The 22,907-nt window shown below is 45.7% G+C and overlaps 1 protein-coding gene across 1 annotated transcript in view; it reads right to left on the reverse strand.

The window, feature by feature from the left end:
- PLCL2 (phospholipase C like 2) overlaps positions 1 to 22,907 on the reverse strand; it is a 198,800-nt gene that overhangs the window by 42,095 nt on the left and 133,798 nt on the right. The window contains exon 5 of the mRNA XM_032630463.1: positions 14,700 to 14,775. Coding sequence (XP_032486354.1) covers positions 14,700 to 14,775 — 76 coding nt within the window. The remainder of the gene's footprint in view (positions 1 to 14,699; positions 14,776 to 22,907) is intronic.

The following is a 22,907-nucleotide window of genomic DNA, read 5'->3' on the forward strand; positions in this document are numbered from 1 at the left end:
GGGTCCTGGAGGATCCCACATGCCGCGGAGCGGCTGTGCCCGTGAGCGATGGCCGCTGAGCCTGCGCGTCCGGAGCCTGTGCTCCGCAACGGGAGAGGCCACAACAGTGAGAGGCCCGCGTACCGTAAAAAAAAAAAAAAAAAAAAAAAAAAATATATATATATATATATATATATATATATATGGTATGTTCAAAAGCATGAAAGTTTGAAGGCTGTGGGCATATTACACAAATTCAATGACATGCTTGGAAACATGCTTGGGGGAAAAGTCTAGAAAGCAGCAAACGACCATATCTCAAGCACAGCCCTGGCTGGGCCTGCTGGGTCTGCTCTTCCGTCAAGCGGATTGTCTTTGTGCCTTGGCTGCTCTGTGCCAAAGACCCTACAATTAGGTTCCTCCGACTCCGTGACCCCAAGTTTGTGTTTCTAGAAAAGAGCTGTGGGTTACTTTTCTTCTGGAATGTTAACCAGAAGAATGTATACCATTCTCTTCTGGAATGCTCAAATTCCTTTCTGGTAATGAACTTGAGAACCAGGGAAATAAACAGTAGGTCATCAAACAGCAGAGGAAGGGCAAATGGAAAGGCCATAGTCAGTGATTCCTGCGAGAGTATAGTTCATTCTGCTCTAAAGGGAACAGAGGCATAGGCCACACAAACAAAACACAAGGCCAGGCCCTGGGCCCACGGTGGACCTTTCCACTTAAAGCCACAGGGTTAAATTTTAAAAATTGGTATGGCCACACAAAAGTATATTATTTGATTTTTATGTAAAGAACAATGTTTTAGAAATTTATTGCTTCTTTCCATGTCATCTCTCAAAAATTTAAACAGCTCAGATTTTTTATAGAGGGAGGTGCTTGTTTCACATAATTTTCCAATTATTGTTTCAAAACACTGCAACTTAAGTATTTTAAAGGGTTTGTTTTTGAGGGGCTTAAAGCTTAATGACAAAAGATGGAATGTAGTGCTGACAGATTATCATGTTTTAAAACATTAATAAAGAAGTGTAAAGATGATACATAATTACATTAGCTAAGAACATTAGTGCAACTGCATATAATGGAATGTAGTAAAGAGAAATTTCCAGTCCTATCAAGTTTCCCGCCTCCCATCACAGATCAACCTAGATGAAAACCAAACAGCCATAAAAATAAAATAAAAAATTTTAAATACATGATACATACAATACTAAGATAGGAAGAAGAGGCTTTGCCTTGAAGGGAAGGGGGGCTCAGTCAGAAACATGACAGCATTCCCTCTTCGATGGAAACAAACGGCATTTATTCATGCCATACATGAAGCAGATGACCTTTCAAACATCCTGGATGGGATTTTCTATACCAGTCTAAATGATCTGAATCGAAAATGTACCATGTAGCACACGGCTCAAAATTTTCAGAAGCAAGTATAATTTTAAAAAATACTCCATAAGAGACACACTGATCTTAAGTTTATATACCTAAAGATTACTTTTTCAACTGCAAATTTACTTAGCTACCCTAAAAAACGCTTTAATCACAAACATACCCAGTGCAAAAATATTTCTATGTGTGTTGAAAATAGAAACCAAAATCATAGGGTAGAATATTTCAAATGGTGACAAAAGAAATATATAATTTTAATTTATTTCAGATTTCCCAAGTTAGGTACAGTGAGCTATTTCCTGGAAGATGGAATTCCATATAACACAAGTCTACCTGGGATCTCACTCAAGAGGTCAATTTGTCAAGTTTTACAAGTACCTCAAAATAATATGGTCTCATGTCCCAACATCAAAGTCCCTTGAGAACAAAATATGGATCATTTTTTCCAACAAACGTATATATAGAACGTGTTAAAATATACAGGCTTTGTAAACTATACGCTCTGCCCCCCAAACCCCAGGGGTCTGAAGTTCGGGTGTGCCTCCAGCACGTGGGCACTGACGCCATAATCTCCATGGAGACGCAGAAATGCCTCATGACGTTTCATATAGTTCCAGTTGGTAGTCTCTCTCTCTAGGCCTTCTTCCCAAACAATCTTGGCATTAGCAAAAGCCGAATTATTTTCAGATGGATTTTGAGCTGTTTAATCCCATTCCATTTATCTTTCTGAGGTGCAATAGATAAACCACGTCTCTTAAATATACCCTTAAAACCCAGAAGGATGCCACGCCCACAGCATTATGCTTCGTGAATGGACTGCGTGAGGGCGGCGGGCCTTCCTCCGCCAGCGCTCCACCTGGGGAATCCGGGTGAGACGGAGGGGCATCCCTCGCATCCTCTGTGGAATCCAGTGACCATGCCACCCTTCTAAACACGGGCCACGGGACTCACCTGGGCTGGGATCAGACGAGGAACAAACAGCAGACCCTCCTCACTCCAGTGTGTCGAGAAACAAAACGGCCTCTTCACCCCAATTATACTCAAAGATGAGCTTTCCACACGGAGGACACGTTTGTCTGGATGGCCCTCGGAAGTCAGTCCTTTCCCCTCTACCAGTTGGGCACGATCACCCAAACACACGAGGCCCTCGGGACGCAATCCTGTCCACCTCTCCCTTTCTTTTTACGCCTCTTATTTTAATTTTTGAACAGATAATATAGTCGCACGGCTCAACATTTAAAAAGTATAGACTGGTATACGGAGAACGACCTTTCCCTCCCCATCACCCAGCCTCCTTGGCCCCTCCCACTGGGCAACCGCGGTTACCCCCTCCCTGAGAGAGCGGTGCCCTCAGCATCTCTCAAGGCTCTAGCCTCCTGCCTCACCTTTTAAAACACATGAGCAGGGACTCCCCTGGTGGCACAGAGGTTAAGAATCTGCCTGCCAAGGAAGGGGATAAGGGTTCGAGCCCTGGTCTGGGAAGATCCCACATGCTGCAGAGCAACTAAGCCCGTGAGCCACAACTACTGAGCCTGCACTCTAGAGCCCACGCTCTGCAATAAGAGAAGCCACCGCAATGAGAAGCCCGTGCACCGCAACGAAGAGTAGCCCCAGCTCTCTGCAACTAGAGAAAGCCAGCACATAGCAACAAAGACCCAACACAGCCAAAGATAAATAATAAATTAATTAAAAAAAAAAACACATGAGCAAATAGCACACACTGTTTGCCTTGCCTTTTTAAACTATGTATATATACATACACACACACACATATACATATGTTTTTTTATCTTTATGTGTATATAAGATCTTCCTTATATAGGTATATATATGTAGTCTGTGTGTCTGTGCAGGTGAATATATACACATACATATTTCTTTATTCTTTTTGAAGGGGTAGCATAATGTCCCATCATATGGATCTATCATATTTAACAAGGACCCTCCTATTAAACACTTAGATGTAACATCTAGGCTGTTCTCAGTGTTATAAAGAAAACTCTATACACATGTATTTCCCCAAATATGTGATCAAATCTTTAGAATAAACTCTAAAAAAAAAGGAATTACTGGTTCAAAGTGTACATGATTCGTAATTCCAAAATTCACTGCCATGTGGCCTTCCCTAGGTGTGGACCCAATTTATACCCCCTAACAATGTGACAGTTCCCAGTTTCCCCTATATGCCCACCCATCAGTCATGATCTGTGTGTGACGGAACTCTGGGGTCTTTGATATGAACGTTTGGATCTGATGCGTGAAAAGTGGCATCTCCTTGAAACACCTCATCCTCCAGGAGGTCACAGCGTCCTCCTCCTACCCGTCTGGCTGCACCCTAACCTCCGGGGTCGCTCTCCTGTGTCTCCCCAACGTCCAAACGGTGAAAGCCCGGGCTCCATCTTCTCTATTCATTGTCACTGCTTAGAAAAGCTCGGTCTCCAAGCTTGAAAGACCTCTTTCGTGCCCATGGCTTCCAAATTCATTGCCTCCAGTCTGGACCTCTCTCTGAACTTTAGACTTGGAAGTCAACCAGGCAGACCAAACTTAACACATCTACATCCAAACCTCTGATCTTCCGTCTCAAACCCTCTCCCCACAGTCCTCTCCATCTTGGTAAAGAGAACCCAACCAAGAATCCTGCAGTCCTGCCCTCTTTCCTCCTGCCCCACGTCCAATCCATGAGTAACTCCTGATAGCCGTCACCACCACCCAGATCCCCCCAGATCAAGCCGTTCAGTGGCCTGGATGGTTGCAAAAGCCTCCTGGGTGGTCCTCCAGCACCTGCTTTCGTCCCCACCCCTTACCCCCTGCTTATCGGATGCAGCCACTCTTCTGCTCAGACCCTCAGGAAGAGCTTCCACCTCTCTGAGAGCAGAGCTGGCGTCCTCGTAACAGCCTGGCCCGTTGTCACCTGGCTCCTGCCCTCCTGGCCCCTTGCTCCCAATGCTGTAGCCAGGTGGCCCGTCTTCCTGAAATTATCTCCTTCCAGATATCTGATAAGCTTGCTCTCTGCCTCCAATCTTGCCTGCACAGATGTCACCGGTTCCCTGAGGTCCTGGCTAAACACTTTATTGAAAAGAGCCGCTGCCCACCCCTGCCCCCGCCCCGTCCCCCTCTCTGCCTCACTGATTCCAAAAAACTCACCACTGTCGGACACAGTGAGTGTTGTATTTACTTGCTTTTTAATTTTCTGTCTCCCATGACTCGACTTCAGCTTTGAGAAGGCCGGAGTTTAGACTCTGCGCTCATAACTGTCCCTCTACCTGTAGCAGGTTTGCATCATTTATGGGTGAGTCTGGACATCCTTTCATTTTAGAGTCTTTTGAATTTCCCTTGTTGTGAACTGTGTTCATATTCTTTGCAAAGAATACAAACATGAGGGTTGTTGGCCTTTTTCAGTCTGATTTTAGGAGTTCCTTGTGTTGTTAGGGATATTAGCCTTTCCTAATACGTATTGCTAACATATTTTTCTTAGTTTCTCGTTGTTGTTGCAGCTTTGCTTCTGATCCTTTTTGGCACACAGAATTCTTTGTATGTAGTCTAATCCATCAAAGGGCTGTGTGTGTGTGCGTGTGTGTGTGTGTGTGTATATGTGTGTGTGTGTGTGTTTGAATGTTTTGCTGCAGCTTCTGGGTCTGTGCTATCTCCCGTCTGTGCCGCGGCCACTGCTGGCCTGCGCCTGGCTGTCCCTGCGGGGGCTCCTCTCCTGCCTGGAATTCCTGCCCCACCAGCCTTGCTCCCAAACCACTTTCCTGACTCAACTGCAGCTCCAAAACTCTGGTTCCGTGCTGACCCGATGGGTCAGTCACGGGCTGTGCTGTCCTCTCACCAGAGGACCAAGTCCCCTGTGCAGTGAGGATTCTGCTTGCGCCTCTCCTGCGCTCGGCCTGGAGCCCTGGGGCGGGGAAGTGAGGTCCCCAGCCTCCCTCACACTGAGAGTAGGACCCTGATAAACGTCTGTGAAGAAACAAATGGACGAATAACCGTAGCATTCCACGTTCAATTCAATTCAACAAATATTTACTGAGTGCCAGCTTTGGCAAGGCGCTGCTCTTGGCATCGGTGGGAGACGATATGAATAACAAAGCTCCCTGCTCTCAAGGAGTTTACATTCTAGTTGGAAGGAGACACACAATAACCAAGGGACATAAGCAAATGATACTGTGGTTGGAAGGTAATGACTGCTATAGGAAAAAAAAAAAAAGTAGAGCAGGGCAGGGGCTCAGATGTGCCGGCTTGTTCTTAAGGTTTGAGGTTGAAGTAAAACATCCAGGTCTGAATTATTAATACAAACTCGTAATCATATCCTGGGATTGCCTAGATTTCCTCCCAACGCTTTCTTCGTTAAAGAACTCATCCATAGCACAGGGAACTCTACTCAATGTTCTGTGGTGACCTAAACGGGAAGGAAATCCAAAAAAGAGGGGCTGTATGTATACGTAGAGCTGTTTCACTTTGCTGCACAGTAGAAAGTAATACAACATCGTAAAGCAACTATACTCCAATAAAAATTAATTTAAAAGAAAACCAAGAACTCATCCATTCAAATAACTCCTCCACTTGGATGATACTAATTCCATCTGTAGACGCCACTCCACCCCAAGCTTTGCTACAGTTGCTTCAACAATGTGCTAGCTATTTCCATTTGACTCTCTGCTATGGTCTGTTTGGTGTCCCCCTGCCCGACCCCAATCCATATGTTGCAACCCTCATGCCCAAAGGGATGGTGTTAGGAGGTGCGGCCTTTGGGAGGTGCTTAGGTCAGGAGTATGGAGCCCTCATGGACGGGATTAGTGCTCTTTTAAAACTCTACCCCTTCCACCATGTGAGGACCCTGCAAGGAAGTGCCAGCCCCGAACCAGGAAACGGGCCCTCACCTTGCGATCCTGGACGTCCCAGCCTCCCGAGCTGTGAGAGGTAAGTCTCTGTAGTTTTAAGCCCTCTGGTCTGTGATACTTTGTTCTAGCAGCCCGACTGGACCAGGACAGCCACCCTACATGATCCCAGGCCCAGCACGCCTGAACCAGACCTTCACAATCACCTTCCCCCTACCCCAGTAGCTCAGGCCCCCACATTCCAGTGCTGTGTGGACTATTGGAACACGGAGGACACAGGAGAGAGATGGGTCAGTCAGTGAGTCCCCAGGCCTGTCCCAAACTATTTCATGACCCCACGGCCTATGTCAGATTCCAGAAGTGTTCAAGACGTTGGCAGACAGAGCTTGAAAGAAGGGCTTTATAACCAGATACATTTGGTTTGGGAAATGCTGAGTTGAACTAGGGAACATGTAGCATGTTGATGTGTCCTAAGAATCTCCAAAGGGGAATACGTTGTGTTATGAAGATTTGGTGATGAAACCCTTTGCCCCAGGAGCATATGACTAGCGTTCCTCAAATCAGGCTTTGGGCAATGTTGGCCTTAGAAGTCAACGCCAAACACTTTATCCTTGAATTAAAAGGCTCCCGCCATAGAACCCAATCTCTACTTCCAACCCTAATTTCTGCTGCTTCCCAAAGCAAACATTTCCCTTCGGACAGGACAACATACGTCATGGGCATGGAAAGCACATCTGGACGACGAAGCTTCTCCCCTCTGGCCCACCAGAAAAGCCCCGTCCCTCCGCTCTCCTCACACGGACCGTACATGCCTCTCTCGAGCCCCTAGTTCAAGCCCTACCCCCTCCCTGCCAGCAAAACCCCTGGCCTGCTCCCTCTCTCAGATTCCACTTATACCCGTTGCCTAATCTACTGGCTTGGTTGTGTTTTATAACTTTAAATGGTAGCAGAGACCGTGCGTTAGTTTTTGCACCTCTAATAAATACTTAGTACAGCACTAAACACATTCCACAGATGCGTGACTGCATTTTTCCTTTACTGTGTTAACACGTGTAATGACATATTTTTGACAAGGCACTGACCTATAATGAAAGAATACAGGTTAATTAAAATTGTTTCAAATTCCTTATTCTTAGAAGATTTACCTCTAAATATTGTTAAAACATTCTTAGAATGCATTTGTTCACTTTACCCACTACAGTCCCTTATTTATATTATATTATATATCATATCATGTCATATGATTTGTATACCACAGAATTTGAAAGACAGAAAAAGCCTTAGAGACCATCTAGGCTATTTACTTCATTTTAAATCCAAGAACACCTAATCAGATATGTGTGTGTGTGTGTGTGTGTGTGTGTGTGTTTGTGTGTGTATAAAACCTTCTGGTATTTGAGAAAGATGATTTAATTTACTGTGGACTTTACTTGACTTGTGGTTTTTGTCAAATTTAATAAACAAGTATAATGGAATAATAACAAAAATGATTTTTATGGGAGTGCCAGAGTTAAAGGAAGCCTGACCCCTCCCCAGAAGATAATCTGCTGAGCTGCTGAGAGTTGCCATTTATTTATTTGTTTGTTTGTTTGTTTTTGGCTGCATTGGGTCTTCATTGCTGTGAACGGGCTTTCTCTAGTTGCGGCAAGCAGGGGCTACTCTTCGTTGCAGTGCACGGGCTCTAGGCACACGGGCTGCAGTAGTTGTGGCATGTGGGCTCAGGAGTTGTGGCTCACGGGCTCTAGAGTACAGGCTCAGTAGTTGTGGCGCACGGGCTTAGTTGCTCCACGGCATGTGGGATCTTCCCGGACCAGGGCTTGAACCTGTGTCCCCTGCTTTGGCAGGCCGACTCCCAACCACTGTGCCACCAGGAAGCCTGCGAGTTGCCATTAAGATGAAAAGTGATGCGTTCAGAGACTCTGGGTTTACAGGGAAGGAGGAGGCAGAGGAAGAAGTGACAAGAAAGCACAGCTTTGGGATCTGCGCACAGGACAGATATCCAGGGAGGTCACACATCCGCCCATCTGCCTCCCCTTCACTCCTGGCACTGGGAAATGTCACCAGTGAAAGCCGTGCTGGGAAGAAGGAATCGCTCGCATCAATCCAGCAGGCAGGCACGGAGCAGTCACCCTTTGCAGGGTGGGGAGGGGTGGGGAGAGGCTCAGAGGTGAGCATGAACCCAGGAGGGGCCTCTCTGCTCCACCCTCTAAAGAGAGCTTCTCGTTCAAATGCAAATTCCTGGGCCCCAACCTCCAGGATTCAATATTGGGGGGCGAAGCAAAGAAACTGCACTTTACACAAGTGTCCCTAGGAGACTCTGACCACACTCGTAGGAAATCCTGCTGCGATGACAGCTCTGTGGTCGTCTGAAGGCAGGATGGGGTAATGGGCACCTGAGACGGTGGGGTGTGGTGAGACAGCCGGTTCGCACAGACTGCCTGCTTGTTTAGCCTTCCTGCCTGAGTTGGCCTAGTTGTCACTTTTGTGATCATCCCTCTACCCTCCCTTACCATCAGCAAAGGTTCCTTTTGAGGGAATTAAGAAGGATGGGGCGGGGGGGGGGGGCAGGCTGGCCCACCAACAATGACCTTGCTACTTCTTGGCTTCTGTGGCTTCACTGTTAGTTAATTAAAGTGCCCGGGAGAGCATCTGGTGATTCTTAGAAGAGGAAAGAGGCCGAGGGTCCCAAAGGAGTTAAGGGTTCACGTGTCTCACCTTCAGAGAGGTCACTCTTCACCTTCCAAGTGAGGCATTAACTCTCCCCCTTGAAACGCATGCTGACAGGCTGCATGCAACTCATGCATCCGTGCCATCGCAGGGGATTACTTATTTGATCTTCTCTTTTTAGGTGACTGTAATCAGGCCATTCCAAAATTGCTCCTTAGGCAACTGATCTGAGGTCACTGTATTCTCGAACCCGTGGGGCTATCGGGGACGCATACAACTCACTGTCACTTAGAAGGAGGAAAATGAGCCAGAAAGAAGTCGAGTGACTAATGTAATACCACACAGCAAGACATGGTACAGGGGGGCCAGGGGCCTGTGCTGGATCCCCAGGGAAGAACCCCTTACTTCTGTAAACTGGGGCTGAGAAACAGCCTGACATAAGCGAAGACAAAAGTTATAGGCTCCCAGGCTTCCTTTTGCAAACACTGTTAACAGAACACTGTGAAGTGTTTTCAGAATGACTCGTACAGATGATTTTACGTTTGCTGTGTTGAGCCAGACAGTGATGTGAGCAAAGCAAGTGATGGATGGTGACAGGTTACTTATCCGGAAACCTTCCCTGCTAAGAACACACTGCAATCCCAGGAGTTTGCAAAACAACAGAGGCCTCTGAGCAATGTCATGTAGGTCTGCCTGGCATCCTGCTTGTTCTCCTCACACAGACGCGTCAGGCTCTCTCTGCTTTGAGGTAAGATAAATCTATCAAGCTTGGTCCCAGGGGAAAGGCCGGCAGACCAGAAGCAGCAAATCAGAAAGAGAACAAAAGAGTCATGTACAAACAGGCGGTGGGAAATGCAGCACGAACTGTAGGAGCAGTAGGGAGCGAAAGCCGAAGGAGAGGAGATGGAACTAAACTATGACCCCTGGGATGGGATCTGAACAGGAAGCCCCAGTGCACAGCGTAAGGGCCCTGAAAACTGAAGGCTCCTGGGGGCATCGCTGCATTAACCACAGCAAATAACCACCCTGGGTCATCGCAAGTTCAAATTACTTTTGGCAGCCCAATTTAAGAAAGCAGAGATGTGTAGAATCCATTACAGAAAATTTTCCAGTAAGCAGATTAAAATGAAGGGCAATTAAAGCTTTTGTTATTTCGAAAGCTGCCTTCCATCCCACTTTACTCAGTAATGATGCACCCCTGTCATGCATGGGAGCCCCTCAGAGCTTTCAGAATAGAAGCTTCTGCTTCTACTTGGAAAGAGCAGGGACCCGACTCTCCTGCCAGAAGAGGAGCCAGGCTCTCGCCCACTGGGTGCAGACACCACCTCTGCACCTGGCCTGCACAGGAAGCCAGGGTGGCAGGGGTCCCGGGCGGTAAGCACCTGTCTCACCCACCTGGCCCCAAGCCTGGTGGGCGTGGCCACGCCTCCTCCAGGACCACGCAGGTCAAGGATTCCTGTCGCAGCTTCCACCGCTCCATCTCTTCCTCTTTCTTAAACTTAGTAAATTAAATTAAGTTTAAATTTAGCAGTGATTTAATGTTTGGCAGAAGGATGCATACACCTAGTTTAAAGATAAAGAGTTGTCACCAATCCCCCCTCTCCACAAGCGGTTAACATTCAACCCCTTTAGCTGAGTTTGTTTCCTTTTTGAGTATCCACGCCCCTATTGCTAAGTAACCGGCATATACTGTTTAGATTTTTTGCCCCAAGCATTACTTGTTAAACTGCCCAGATGAAGGATGAGAATTTGGCTATTTTCAAGCTCCCCACCGTCAGGACTCTCGGCCGTCTGGGACCTAGCTGCTCCTGAGTCCAGCTTTCGGACAGCTCTCCCCTTTTATTCCCACCTCTACCCCGACCCCCAGAGGCATCTGCTGCCACCGGGTCCCAGCCTGCTGGGGTCTCCACGAAGTCAGACTGTGCCCCCATCCCCACCAGCTTCAGGCTCAGCTTTCTTGAGTCAGCTAAGTCAACTTTCCTTTTCCTGTTTCCAAAATTTTGTTGCTCCCATTTTCTTTGTCCTTGTAAGTTTTTTATTAAAAAAAAAAAAACCCTACTGTCATTTTAATGAGGCTCAGAAAGGAGTGGACCTTCAATGCATGTGTTAATGCACCATCTTGGACAGGAAGTAAGCTATTGTCAGGAAATAAGTCATTGATTTCTTTTTTTCTTCCCAGAGAACAAATGCTTTTCCATTTAAATTCACCTGATGAAAACATCCAATGCACCGAAGCAAAGCAGTCTGGACTACCTCCTAGATCATCTTCCTATTCTTTACGGAACAGATCGATTCAGTGACTAACTAAAATTCAAACACAGGCTTCTGTTTTGGGGCCATTGAAGGAGAGAAAGAGCTAGACATCAGAAAGTGGAAAAGATGTTTCCCCTGAAAGAATCCAGCTAATCTTCTATCAGCTTTTATAAACTTTTGAAAAAGAACTTGTATGAACTTTTACAATGCTTCTCCCTCTGGAGATTCCGGCCCTGCCCCCGCCCCCGTGTGTGTTCCTTTCCATCACCCACTTGGATACTTCCTGGGAGAACAAGCATTTTTTAGACCCAGTAGGACGTGTGCTCGTTACTTCACACAGACCCGTTCTCGCACGGCCGTACCATCCACCACTTCTCTGTCTTTCTCACTCGCATGGCAGCCTAGATCCACTCATCCCACATCCCTTCCCGCGATCCCAACATTCAGTCCATCCCTGTCGCTGGCACCACTGGCCTCTGGCTCTGAGCAAATGCTCCACATCCTGCCCTTCCTGTCCCCCACTTCTACCGCACCCAAGAGCCGGTGCCACACACCCTTCTCAGTGGAAAACACTCCTCCACCCCAGGATGCGTCCACACGCCACGGCTCTCCCTTTCCAAGGTCAAGTGTTTCACAGCCACGCTTGATTCCTGCCCCCCTCACTTCCTGCATCCTTTATCCTGGGCTCATCTTTTAGCATCTTTCTCTTCGCCTCTTCACTGGATCTTCCATATTCCTAGGAACATGGTTTTCTTATTAAGATTTCCCTTTAACCCACCAAACTTCTGTGCTGGCATATTCTCGTCTTAAAAGAGTGGGCTACGCAGCCTGCCCCAACTGCCCCTCACCTGGCTGTTCTCACCTCCCTTCCTTGGTCCCTTTGGGTCCCTGTCTGCTGCGCGAGCAGCTTCCTGGTCCACCTTGGCTGTGGGTCTTCACTTACCGGCGTTCCTCACCGGCCTCAGTCTCTCCTCCCAATAACGGCCTCAGCAGACTCATTTCTAGCTCCAAAAAATCAGTTACACAGCGGGGAGTCTGAACCTGCCCCAACTGGGCGCACTTTTCAACACGGGACTGGAGGCGGGTGGCGTGTAACTCCTTATTTTCAGTTATTTACGTGAAGGTTGATCTAATAAGAATATAGGTTTGTGTTTAAAAGTGTGGAATACTTCTAAAATAATCCTCTCCTCCAGCACTTTGGTGACCTATACCTTCGCTTTGTCATTGCAAGATTAAAGATCTGCAAGCAGAACAATTACTCACCAAAAGTAAAATCTTATGCAAATGCTATTGAGCCCAACACAAATGAGCAACTCTTCAGATGACTAAGAACGATATGCCTTACGATAACTGTAAACATAAGAAACAAAGGTCAAGAGACTCTAAAATAAGCACTTGGGACAACAGAAGGGCTGTGTAGGCGGTCGGCAGTAATTATGAAACCGGGAGATGATCGTTATGTGCTTCTGAAGGGCTTTCAACCCGAAGCAACTCAGACCATTACACAGCGGTTGTCCCCACGCCTACCCCCCCAAGCAAAACCCTTAACAGACAAGACTCTTCAGCTTTTCAAATACAAGCAAATACATCCCTTACTGAAATCGAACAGAAAAACAACATGAAGCTGCATGATGCCAGACGTTATCAAATTTCATAAGCCAAGGCAGTTGCAAAGAATTGCCAATAACTCAAATTGTTAAATGAATAGCCAGTTCTTTTTTTCCGGTAAATTGTGGTTTCAGATTCTAACGGTCCACAATTCTCATAGCAATACATGCATTTAATAGAATCGAATGCTTCATAAAAGTCAAATCACATTTAGCCAGTTAGTATCTGAGCGACTCTGCTGTGCAGATGTTAGAACAGATGTCACGGGTAAAACAGAGAGTCACTCAGCATGCAAGCCTGGTGCACAGGAGGTCACTGTCCCGTTTGGAAGATGGGACACGTTAATAAAAGACACAGTGACCGAAGAGGCTTGATCGGCTGAACCAGATACACGTCTGAAGGGCTGAATGGAATGGGTCCGAACACACATCCCAGAATCAGGAAAACCCCTGGGAGACTAATGAGATGAGAAGAAGACAAGGAAAGACTGGCAGAGTGGAGGGAGACAGAGGTCCTACCTTGTGGAAATCTAAGTGGAAACACACAGGGGATGGCAGAGGAGGCGGGGCAGCCCAAAGCCCGGCTGGACAACCTCACGTCTTCCTCACTGTTCCCGACAACCTCCAGCGGGTCCTGCCCACAACAGTCCTCTGCACACAGCTATTACGGTGGTCACCTGAAAGCTCAGCTTCTCTCCCCTTCCACTAAAAAACCAGGGGTTCCCCACTGCCTCACAAGCCGAGTTCAGGCTCCTGAGTCACACACAGTAAGTACTCAATGCGTCTGACTGTGCGTGGTTACTTCCATACGTCCTGTTTGATTTGAAGGTTCTAGAAGACAAAAACCAATCTTGCTTATTTTTTTAAAATATTTTGGTATGTAACAGCTCTTACAAGTATCTTAGGCATAGTACAAGTTCAAAACATATTTATTAAATAAACGAACAGATGACTTAATTAATGCTTTTTAATATAATGTTGGCAAAGTGGGTGGGCCAGTTGGCAATGACTTTGCATAGGAAGTTAGAAGTTTAGATTTGGTCAGCTACTCAATGATTTTGTATAGGGTAGTGACGTGATAAAAAGTGGTATTTGACGTAACTTGCTTTAATTGTGGTCGTAAGTGTCCCAGAAAGGGCTAGAAGTAGAAAGATTACTTTGCTAAGAATATTTTGCTAACAAGATGAGGATTTTTGTCTCTTGATTAGTCACTAACGTGCATATTCTTCCATAAACACCAAAAGAGAAATTGTCGCATGTATCTTTGCCTTTCATCTATTTTAAACGAGTTCATTTCTGAGATAAGAGATGACTTTTTTTTACGGCTAGATAACAGTTATGGCCTCTGGATTTGAAAGAACAGAAACCAAAAACCCTAGAAATTAAGGACAGATACTCTTATTTATGAATTACAAATATACTCCACATTAGAACCTTCCAAATTGACACTCAAAATTTGAAAACTGAAAGAATTGCATTTTGCCTATTCTTATTACAACGCAGAACACTTGACTGTTTGGTTTTATCACAGCTAAAAATTACTGAGACGGTTGTTTATGTAAGTTGAATTTTGTAATCTAGTATAGCATTTGGTTGTGAAATGAATGAATTCCTCAGCATGTGGAAAGGCCAGTGCATTAACAATTTCAAGAGGCTGTAACTGGTGCCCACGGAGGTGGAAGAGATTTAGCGCAGAGGATCTCAATCTGGGCTGTGGCTTAGAAATGCTCAGGAACCTTTAACAGCTATGAACGCTTAAGCCACACCCCAGACCATGTCAATATATTGTAAAAGCTCCCCCCAGGTGAGTCTATTATCCAGGCTTGAGAACCAGTGAATTAGTATTTTCTTTAGCCATGAAGAAATACTTTTTATATCTGGTTTTCTTGATATAGTATCAAAAAGGTGAAATAGCTCAGGGGCAAACTACTAACTTTATTTTAAAGAAAAGAAACAAATTCTCACTCACCTGCTTTCTGACAGTGTACAATCTTTTCATACACAGCGTCTGCATTTTCAATCAACGCCTTGAGGGACTGGATCATCTGCAGAGGAAACATCCAGACAGGAGGTCACACAGACAGCTGGACACAGGAGGGCGCGCTCTCAGGCGCGAGGCTCTTCCCCCGACGCGGCTGACGGGATGCGGCGACTCGTCCCTCCATCTGACGTCCCACTACTCAAGTTCATGTGTGTACATGTTAAATGATACAGTCACACCTCCCCACACAAGGGCTTAGACCAGACTGTGATGAGTATATTCCTCGGGTGGCTAGGCTTGCACAACACTGGATTTGAACCTCAAGCCAGTACCTGAGCTCGTTTCAGTGTGAAAAGCTACAAATAAATATGTGTGCACATCCAATCTGTCCTTCATTTTAACAAGACCTCCTGCGTGACCTCATGGAAAGCTCCAGCCCCTACATGCCTTTCTCACCTCAGCCAAGATGCCTCCATCTGAATCGGTTTAAAGCTTAGGTTGAGGATCAAAAAACAGCATTTCTTTGATGCATCACTAATGCTATCTCTCAAACAAGTAGTTTTAACGTGCCTATCAGGGATTTTAAAAATTCAGTGTTGACTTCTTGTTCTAAATTGTATGTCCTTATTTTAGGAGCCGTGCCTGAATTAAGAAAAAGGAACAGGGTACAGCTGACCAATTATTTCACTCACCAAAATGCTGGGGAAAGATCTGTCTGAAGTAAACGTTTTGACTCTAAAATCACTATGAAAATGGGATGGCCGGATTCAGTTCTCATGGCTCAAATGGGGACAATTATGATCCTTGCCATAAATGTAGACTCGTTTTTAATTTAATTTTTATTTTATATCAGAGAATAGCTGATTTACAATGTTGTGTTATTTTCAGGTGAACAGCTAAGTGATTCAGTTATACATATACATGTATCTATTCTTTTTCAGATTCTTTTCCCATATAGGTTATTACAGAATAGTAAGTAGAGATCCCTGTGCTATACAGTAGGCCCCTGTTGATTATAAGCTTTTTGTATTTAAATATTTCACATGATAATATTACTCATCTCTTTTACAGGGCCATTCTATTTTGTATAACAAATACCAATCCATCATTGTTCATTCCTTTAAATTCTGCCTTGTTTTTCTTTATAGTATTTATCACTAGCTGCCTTAGTAATTATTTTATAGAAACTAAATATACATAGGTTGAATTATTTATATAACTCGAAGAACACCATATTTTATTAGTTATACTTATTTAAACTAAAGCATAATCAACACGCCTCTTAAGAAGTACACCAGATTCTTAAAGTGAGTCACACAGCATTTATCAACTTCCACTGTTCTAAGAAAATTACAGTAAACACTGTGAGGTTTGAAGGCCAAAGCAGGTGTTCATTTATGCCTTCATTCATTATTCATGGAAGGTGTCCTGTGGGCAGCCGCTGAGCAGAAATGGGGGGCAGGGTGACCTACAGGACACAGCCCCTGTCTTCAGGAAGTGCACAGCCCAGGGGCACGGCTCCCACTTAGGAATTCGGTATTTTCACATTCGTTCTTCAAGATCTGAGTCATTCCTGCAAATTTAAATATTCTACTTTACAGCTTGACATATTGAACAGGCAGTGATAAAAATGAATAGTTCAGAACTCAATTACACTGACAGAAAGTCATTTGTACCATTACATAATTTGCATACTGAAAAGGTTCACACCATCATCAGTAACCTTCTTCAGCTCTGAGCCGAGCCAACGAGAGGCAACACAAAGTAAGGACTTCCCCCAGCGGGGATGGTGGTTGTCACAGCTCAGTATCAAAGAACTGGCCAACCGTGCCGCCACCATTCAGACAGGGGGAAAAAGCAACAAAATGAACCTGGTCATGAGACAAGTGGGCAGGACAGGAGCAGTAACAGAAGGAAAGCAAGAGAACAAAACAGCAGCATTCAGGCCAGACTCACGCATCCCAACAGCCTACGGGCGAAGGTGGTCAAAACAGATCGACATCCGGGCTGGGGTAGGCGCAGAACAAGCACAGATTTACATGGGTTCCTCAGCTCTGTCATCTAGGACAAGGTATTAAACATCATGGAGCCATAATTTCCTACCTGTAAACTGAGCTGAATAAAAGACATTATGAGGGCTCATAATATTGTGGGGATTAGAGGAGAGGATGCTTGCGGCTGGAACTTGCCAATGGTGAAGTCGCAGTGGACTCCGCACTCACCCGGGGGCCCAGCAGAGCTCCTTCTGGAAGCCCCCAGTTAGCTGAATGAGTGTGCCTTCCTGTCCTGCTCTCCTTGGCAATGTTGTACACACCCATTACTGACACTAGTTTTGTTGACAAGCCTGGTGTGAAGAAGCTCAGAGGAACAACAAATCGCACTATTACTCAAGAAGCATCTTCCAGTTTAAAGTATCGCCAAAGGTTAAAGAGTGCTGCACCTTTTAACTGTAAAAGACACGAAAGGCTTCAGAAACGCACACGTGCACCTCCAGGGGCTAGAGAAGGACGCTGCCCTGCCCCTGTGCTCTGTGATGCCGGAGGACTGATCCTTTACTCTGGGGACAGTCATGCGCTGAGGCTGCACGTGTGGGACCCTGAGGTCGGTGCTGAGAACGCATGAAGAGCAGAATGACCCGGGGCCACGAGCAAACAGTAATCACATAAAACGTGGCAGTGCCACCGCTGCCCACGTGCTCCTGGGTGTGACAGTGAGATGCTCTAAGCCAGGGCAGGGTAGCGGGACAGTTCAATACTAAGTCTTTCTCCCGGTAATGGGGGTGAATGTGTCCCCCGACTTACGTGCAGTATATAAATTATGAAGGTGGCTAACACCCCAGGTGAAGGATGCAAACACAGTGAAAAGCCAGCCCCCCGGGTATGGAAGTGATCAGCGGCAGGTCCCTGCAGAGCGTATCAGAGGGGATTCCAGAGGCAGTCAGCCCAGGAGAGGTGGGTACCTGCTAACCAATCAGCAACTTTCAGACACAGGAAGAAAGAAAACCCACCCAGACCTCAGCAGAGATGATTCACTTCCCCACACCTGTCATGGAATGAGTGCATCATTCCCTCTGGGAGGAGGAACTGCCAATTTATATCTTTTTATAGTTGCAGGGTACATATTTATAATTAAGTTTATATTCTTGCCCACAGATTGAGTCCATTAACCCTCCACTTCTGCAATATTCGTGTGAGTTCTCCTCGAGTAAAGGGCCTGTCTAGGTGTTGTTCAGGGGACTCTCTGGCCTGTGGGCTCCTGTAAGCGCACTCGGTTAAAGGTCCAGTGGGCCGAGAGGGCAGGACCAGGCCAGGCCGGGCCTCCCTGCCTGCCTACCCGGCTGGCTGAGGTCTTGTTCTCGCACAGCTGACAACTATGACTGAATGCACTGCGGACACAGCAGGGAGACCGGGGAGGCACCGTCAGATCTAGGGGTGCTGCCACTTGGGCTGGGTCTGCCACTCTGTAACAAGGTGCAATTATAAACAGTACAAGTGTTGGCTGAATGAGTCAAAATGGAAGTATTTCAACGCCTCCTTGGCATCAGGTATGTACTTGGCGTCCTCCATTTCCTCTAATGCTCACCAAAGTCCACGGGAGGTGGGTGTTGGTGGTGCTGCTTTCACAGATGTGAACACTGATGACCCCAGAGCAAAGCCACTTTCCCAAGGTCACCTGCTGTGATGAGCAAAGGGATGCAACTAGTGAACAGGGGGACGGGGATTCCGCTTGACTCAAAGCCTCTGCTGTTTCCACGACACCAGGAAGGTCTTGACCACGGGCAGCAGCTGAACAGGAGGAAAGCGCTTTCCAACCAGGAGGACGGACAGAAGCATCAGGGAACATCCTGGCTCCCGACAGGTGTTACACACAATATGTAGCATCATCTCAGCTACTGACACGGGCCCGGAAGTGTGTTTTTATAAAGTCATATTCCTATAAAGCACTTTGGGAAAACATTTTTTCAAATGACAACATTAAACAGTTTACTTGGCTCCACTGACCAATTCATTATTAAAAAACAGAAATCATTTATATTTCATGTGAAACCACTAGAATAAGCATCTCAGACTAGACAAAAGCAAATACGTGGGGAGTGCCATCAAGAGAAGAGTCAAAGGGAAAAACTGCTTTAAGTTATCTTGTTTTCTCTGTATACATTACGTTAATGTGTGACTATAACGCAAGGCCCGGTAGAGTGGCTGGTTTTATAAGCATGCTCTGCATTAATGCACATTTCATCGATTCACTTTAAATGCACTGCCGTAAGTCTCAGCACCGAAATCAGACATCCCGCCGCCGGCCCGAGTAACTTACCACGTGGACCCTCATATCGTTTACAAAGTACAAGATGCTTTCAAACAGCTGTTGTTAATGGATTTCACATTAGTGTCCAGTTCACAGTACCTCCTAAATTTCTGGAACAAATGCATTAGGATAATCTATAGATTTAACATAGCCCAGAAACCCATTTCATAAATTCGATCAACTCTAAGATACGGTTTTTTTTTTTTTTTTTTTAATAATTTTATTTATTTATTTTTGGCTGCATTGGGTCTTCGTTGCTGCACGCGGGCTTTCTCTAGTTGCGGCGAGCAGAGGCTACTCTTTGTTGCGGTGTGCGGGCTTCTCATTGCGGTGGTTTCTCTTGTTGCAGAGCACGGGCTCTAGAACGCAGGCTCAGTAGTTGTGGCGCATGGGCTTAGATGCTCCTTGGCATGTGGGATCTTCCTGGGCCAGGGCTCGAACCCGTGTCCCCTTCCTTGGCAGGCGGATTCTTAACCACCATGCCACCAGGGAAGCCCCTAAGATAAGGTTTTAATATAGGTCTCAAGAAGATGGAAAGTAGGAAGTTTCAACTAAAGGCAAAGTAAAAATTAAAATTCATATTTTATTAAGCTGGAAGGAAACCAGAAATGCCTTCTGTAAGAATGCCCTGTTTTGAAAGTAACTCCCCATGTTAGTATAAGGCAAACGTCTCTGTTTATAGGTGTGATTATGAGAACTATTACTATATTAATATATTTTATATTACTAGATTTCTGTAGACTCTTTATTTTCTGTTTTGCAACCTGTGCTACACAGCCCTACAAAGTGAGTCTGTTCACCAACGCTGAGAACGTAGAGAAAATAAAAACGAAATTCCCTCTGGAATCTGTCAGCTTTGGTGCTTTTTTTCTGTGTTCTTGAAAGTAACGTTCTCAATTAACAATGCTACTTTTGTCTTTAACACTTTACAATAATTATTACTGTATGGGTGAAGAATTTTTGAACCAAATGCGGGAACTCTGGGATCCGAGCCTTCTAAATTGAAATGCAGAGGTAACGTTTCCTTTCGCGAAAGCTTCCAAGTACAGCAAAATGTCACAGAGTTGAACTAATGGAAGAGAAACCATTTATAAAGTTATTGTTGGGAATTACAACATAGCTTTTTAATACTTGAAAATAATATAAAAATCACACATTTGAACTGGGGCATAAAAGTTGCACAGCTGTGGCGGTCTTTAGGCAGCTGCAGGCTGCAGTTAAAGCCCCTCCACCTCACACAGGCCGCTGTGCGGGCACCCTCCCGGGGCTGAGGCGTTCCAGGTCAGCGTCCCTTCCAGCAAGGTCACTAGGAAAACACTCTATAAACAAAAAACCGCTTCCAGAGTAATCTGTCCTTGTTTCCTCATGAAACCTGACTTCTACATTTTTCACCGTGCAAATTATAGGAAATTACAGAAAAACAACCTATATAATAGAAAAATGAGAGAAATAACTCTGCCAGGCAAATATCAAATGATATCACTTATATGTGGAATCTAAAAAATAAATGATACAAATGAACTTATATACACAACAGAAATAGACCCAAAGACAGAAAACAAACTTATGGTTACCAAAGGGGAAAGGGCAGAGGGATAAATTAGGAGTTTGGGGTTAATATACATACACTACTATGTATAAAATAGATAAACAAGAACCTACTGTACCGCATAGGGAACTACACTCAATATCTTATAATAATTTATAATGGAAGAGAATATGAAAAAGAATATATATACAGCATATATATGTATAACTGAATCACTTTGCTGTACACCTGAAACTAACATGACATTGTAAATCAACTACACTTCAGTTAAAACATAAAATTTTTTCAAAAAAGGAAAGAACTCTGCCATTTAGAGAACACTACTGGATTGTTAATGAATACGTAGAGAGGAGTGTACGTGGCCGCTGCCACATACCGACCCCCTTGCGGGTGTGATGGGAGGCGCCAGGACAGAGATCCATGTGCAATATCGTTAGGCTCTCTAGACATTTCCTCTTGCGTTAGAGGAAAGTATGGAACGTGGCTAGAAAAGGGCCAGATTGGATGCGATACAGAATTACGATTTTTTTTTTTTTTCGATACGCGGGGCTCTCACTGCTGTGGCCTCTCCCATTGCGGAGCACAGGCTCCGGACGCGCGGGCTCAGCGACCATGGCTCACGGGCCCAGCCGCTCCGCGGCATGTGGGATCTTCCCAGACCGGGGCGCGAACCCGTGTCCCCTGCATTGGCAGGCGGACTCCCAACCACTGCGCGACCAGGGAAGCCCCCGGAATTACGATTTTAAGCTGAGATGTGCTGTGATCAAGGTAGAATTTCAGGCTCTGAACGAAGAGTAAGGAAGGAATGGGGGATGGGGGTATGAAAGGGGGGCAGGACGCAGGGGGGCTGGGAAAGAGAGATGGGCTGGAGAGGGTACATCGGGAAGGACAGAGCAGGACCCGGTGACTGATGTGCTGTGGACACAGAAGGAAGAGCCAAAGACAAAGAGGGTAAACCGGACAGACGAGGAGGCTGTGCCGCACCCGACCGCTGCAAAGCTTTTCCAGGTTTACACTGTGTCTCTAAGGTGTTAACTCATCCCGGAAGTGGAGTTCCGCCCCAGCTGAGCAGAGGAGTTGGCAGTGAACGGGGCAGTCTTTTGAGGATCCGTAGCAGCAGCTAGAAACCGTGGGAAAGCTTGGTTCTAGGGCTGGAAAATCGGAAGTTTTCTGCACCAAGGTAGCAGCTGAGATGAAAGAATGTCTACATCTCTGAGGGAGGAATTTTAAAGCTAAATGAGATGAAAACATCACAGCAACGCTGCAGATAATAATAAGCAGAGGGAAGCTGTGTAAGAGACACAGAAGGAGTGGTCAGAGGGGCAGGGACAGAACAAGGATGTTGAACATTTCCAGGGGTGGGAGGAGAGTTTCTGGAAGGTCTACAGTGTTAGGAGCTCCGGACTCGGTCATTTGGTAACTCTGGACAATAAGATGGCAGTACTGACAGTTCTGCTGTGTGACAGACATATTCCTAAAAATCACCGCACTATAAAAAAACCTGTGTGATAAAAAACGCAAGGTTTGTGGGGAAAACTGGGTCAGGGCACAACACTCAGAAATTCTGCCGTGACACATTACAAAAGGCAGGAGCAGAATACAAGTGATAGCACAGTCCTGCACATGTTACGTAGTTAAGGAATGCAAAAACGCAGCAGTGAGCGTGGCGTGTGGCACCTGACCTTGAAAAAGACCTGGAGGGAAGGGCTGCAGCTCTTGAGTTACTGTGAGTGATGGAAGGAGGGGGTCTGATGTCTGGTGAGAGGTTATAACTGAGATGCGGAGGGCGCAGTGCAGAACACACCCGGTGATCTGATGTGGCAGCTGGTGGGTGTGTGAGGTGGGTGTGTACATTCAATTCACCCAGGTGCAGCGTTCTGCGCTCGCTAGTGTTTCTTGCCGTCAAAACCGTGCACAGGTAAACACAAAATCCGCGTTCAGTTAAAATTATCCCTTACTGTATTGATCACATGCAAATAAATTTGCATGTTCAAAACAAGTGTTATAACTGACTATAAAAGGGAGAGTATTTCAAGATCTACGCAATTTTCTTGTGAAGTAAAGTTAAACTCTCAGTATCTATCACAGTCAACTGAAGTATGCTTTTGGCATCATATAAGACCTCCTCCACATTGTATTCAACCATTTTAACAACCATTCCTTGCCAGAGAAGAGATGCCAAGTGCTGTGTAAATCTGGAGCAAATTATGAGCTAAGAGTGACCCAGAGTCCACATTCAGGAAGCCAAGAACTCTCTAGCTTTTCAACATGCTCTGATTCGTCATAAAGTTCACTGCAAAGCTAGGGTGGTATGTACCTAAGGGTGAGGCACGTAGCTCTCC

Source organism: Phocoena sinus, chromosome 4, assembly GCF_008692025.1.
Source record: "Phocoena sinus isolate mPhoSin1 chromosome 4, mPhoSin1.pri, whole genome shotgun sequence".
NCBI lineage: Eukaryota > Metazoa > Chordata > Mammalia > Artiodactyla > Phocoenidae > Phocoena > Phocoena sinus.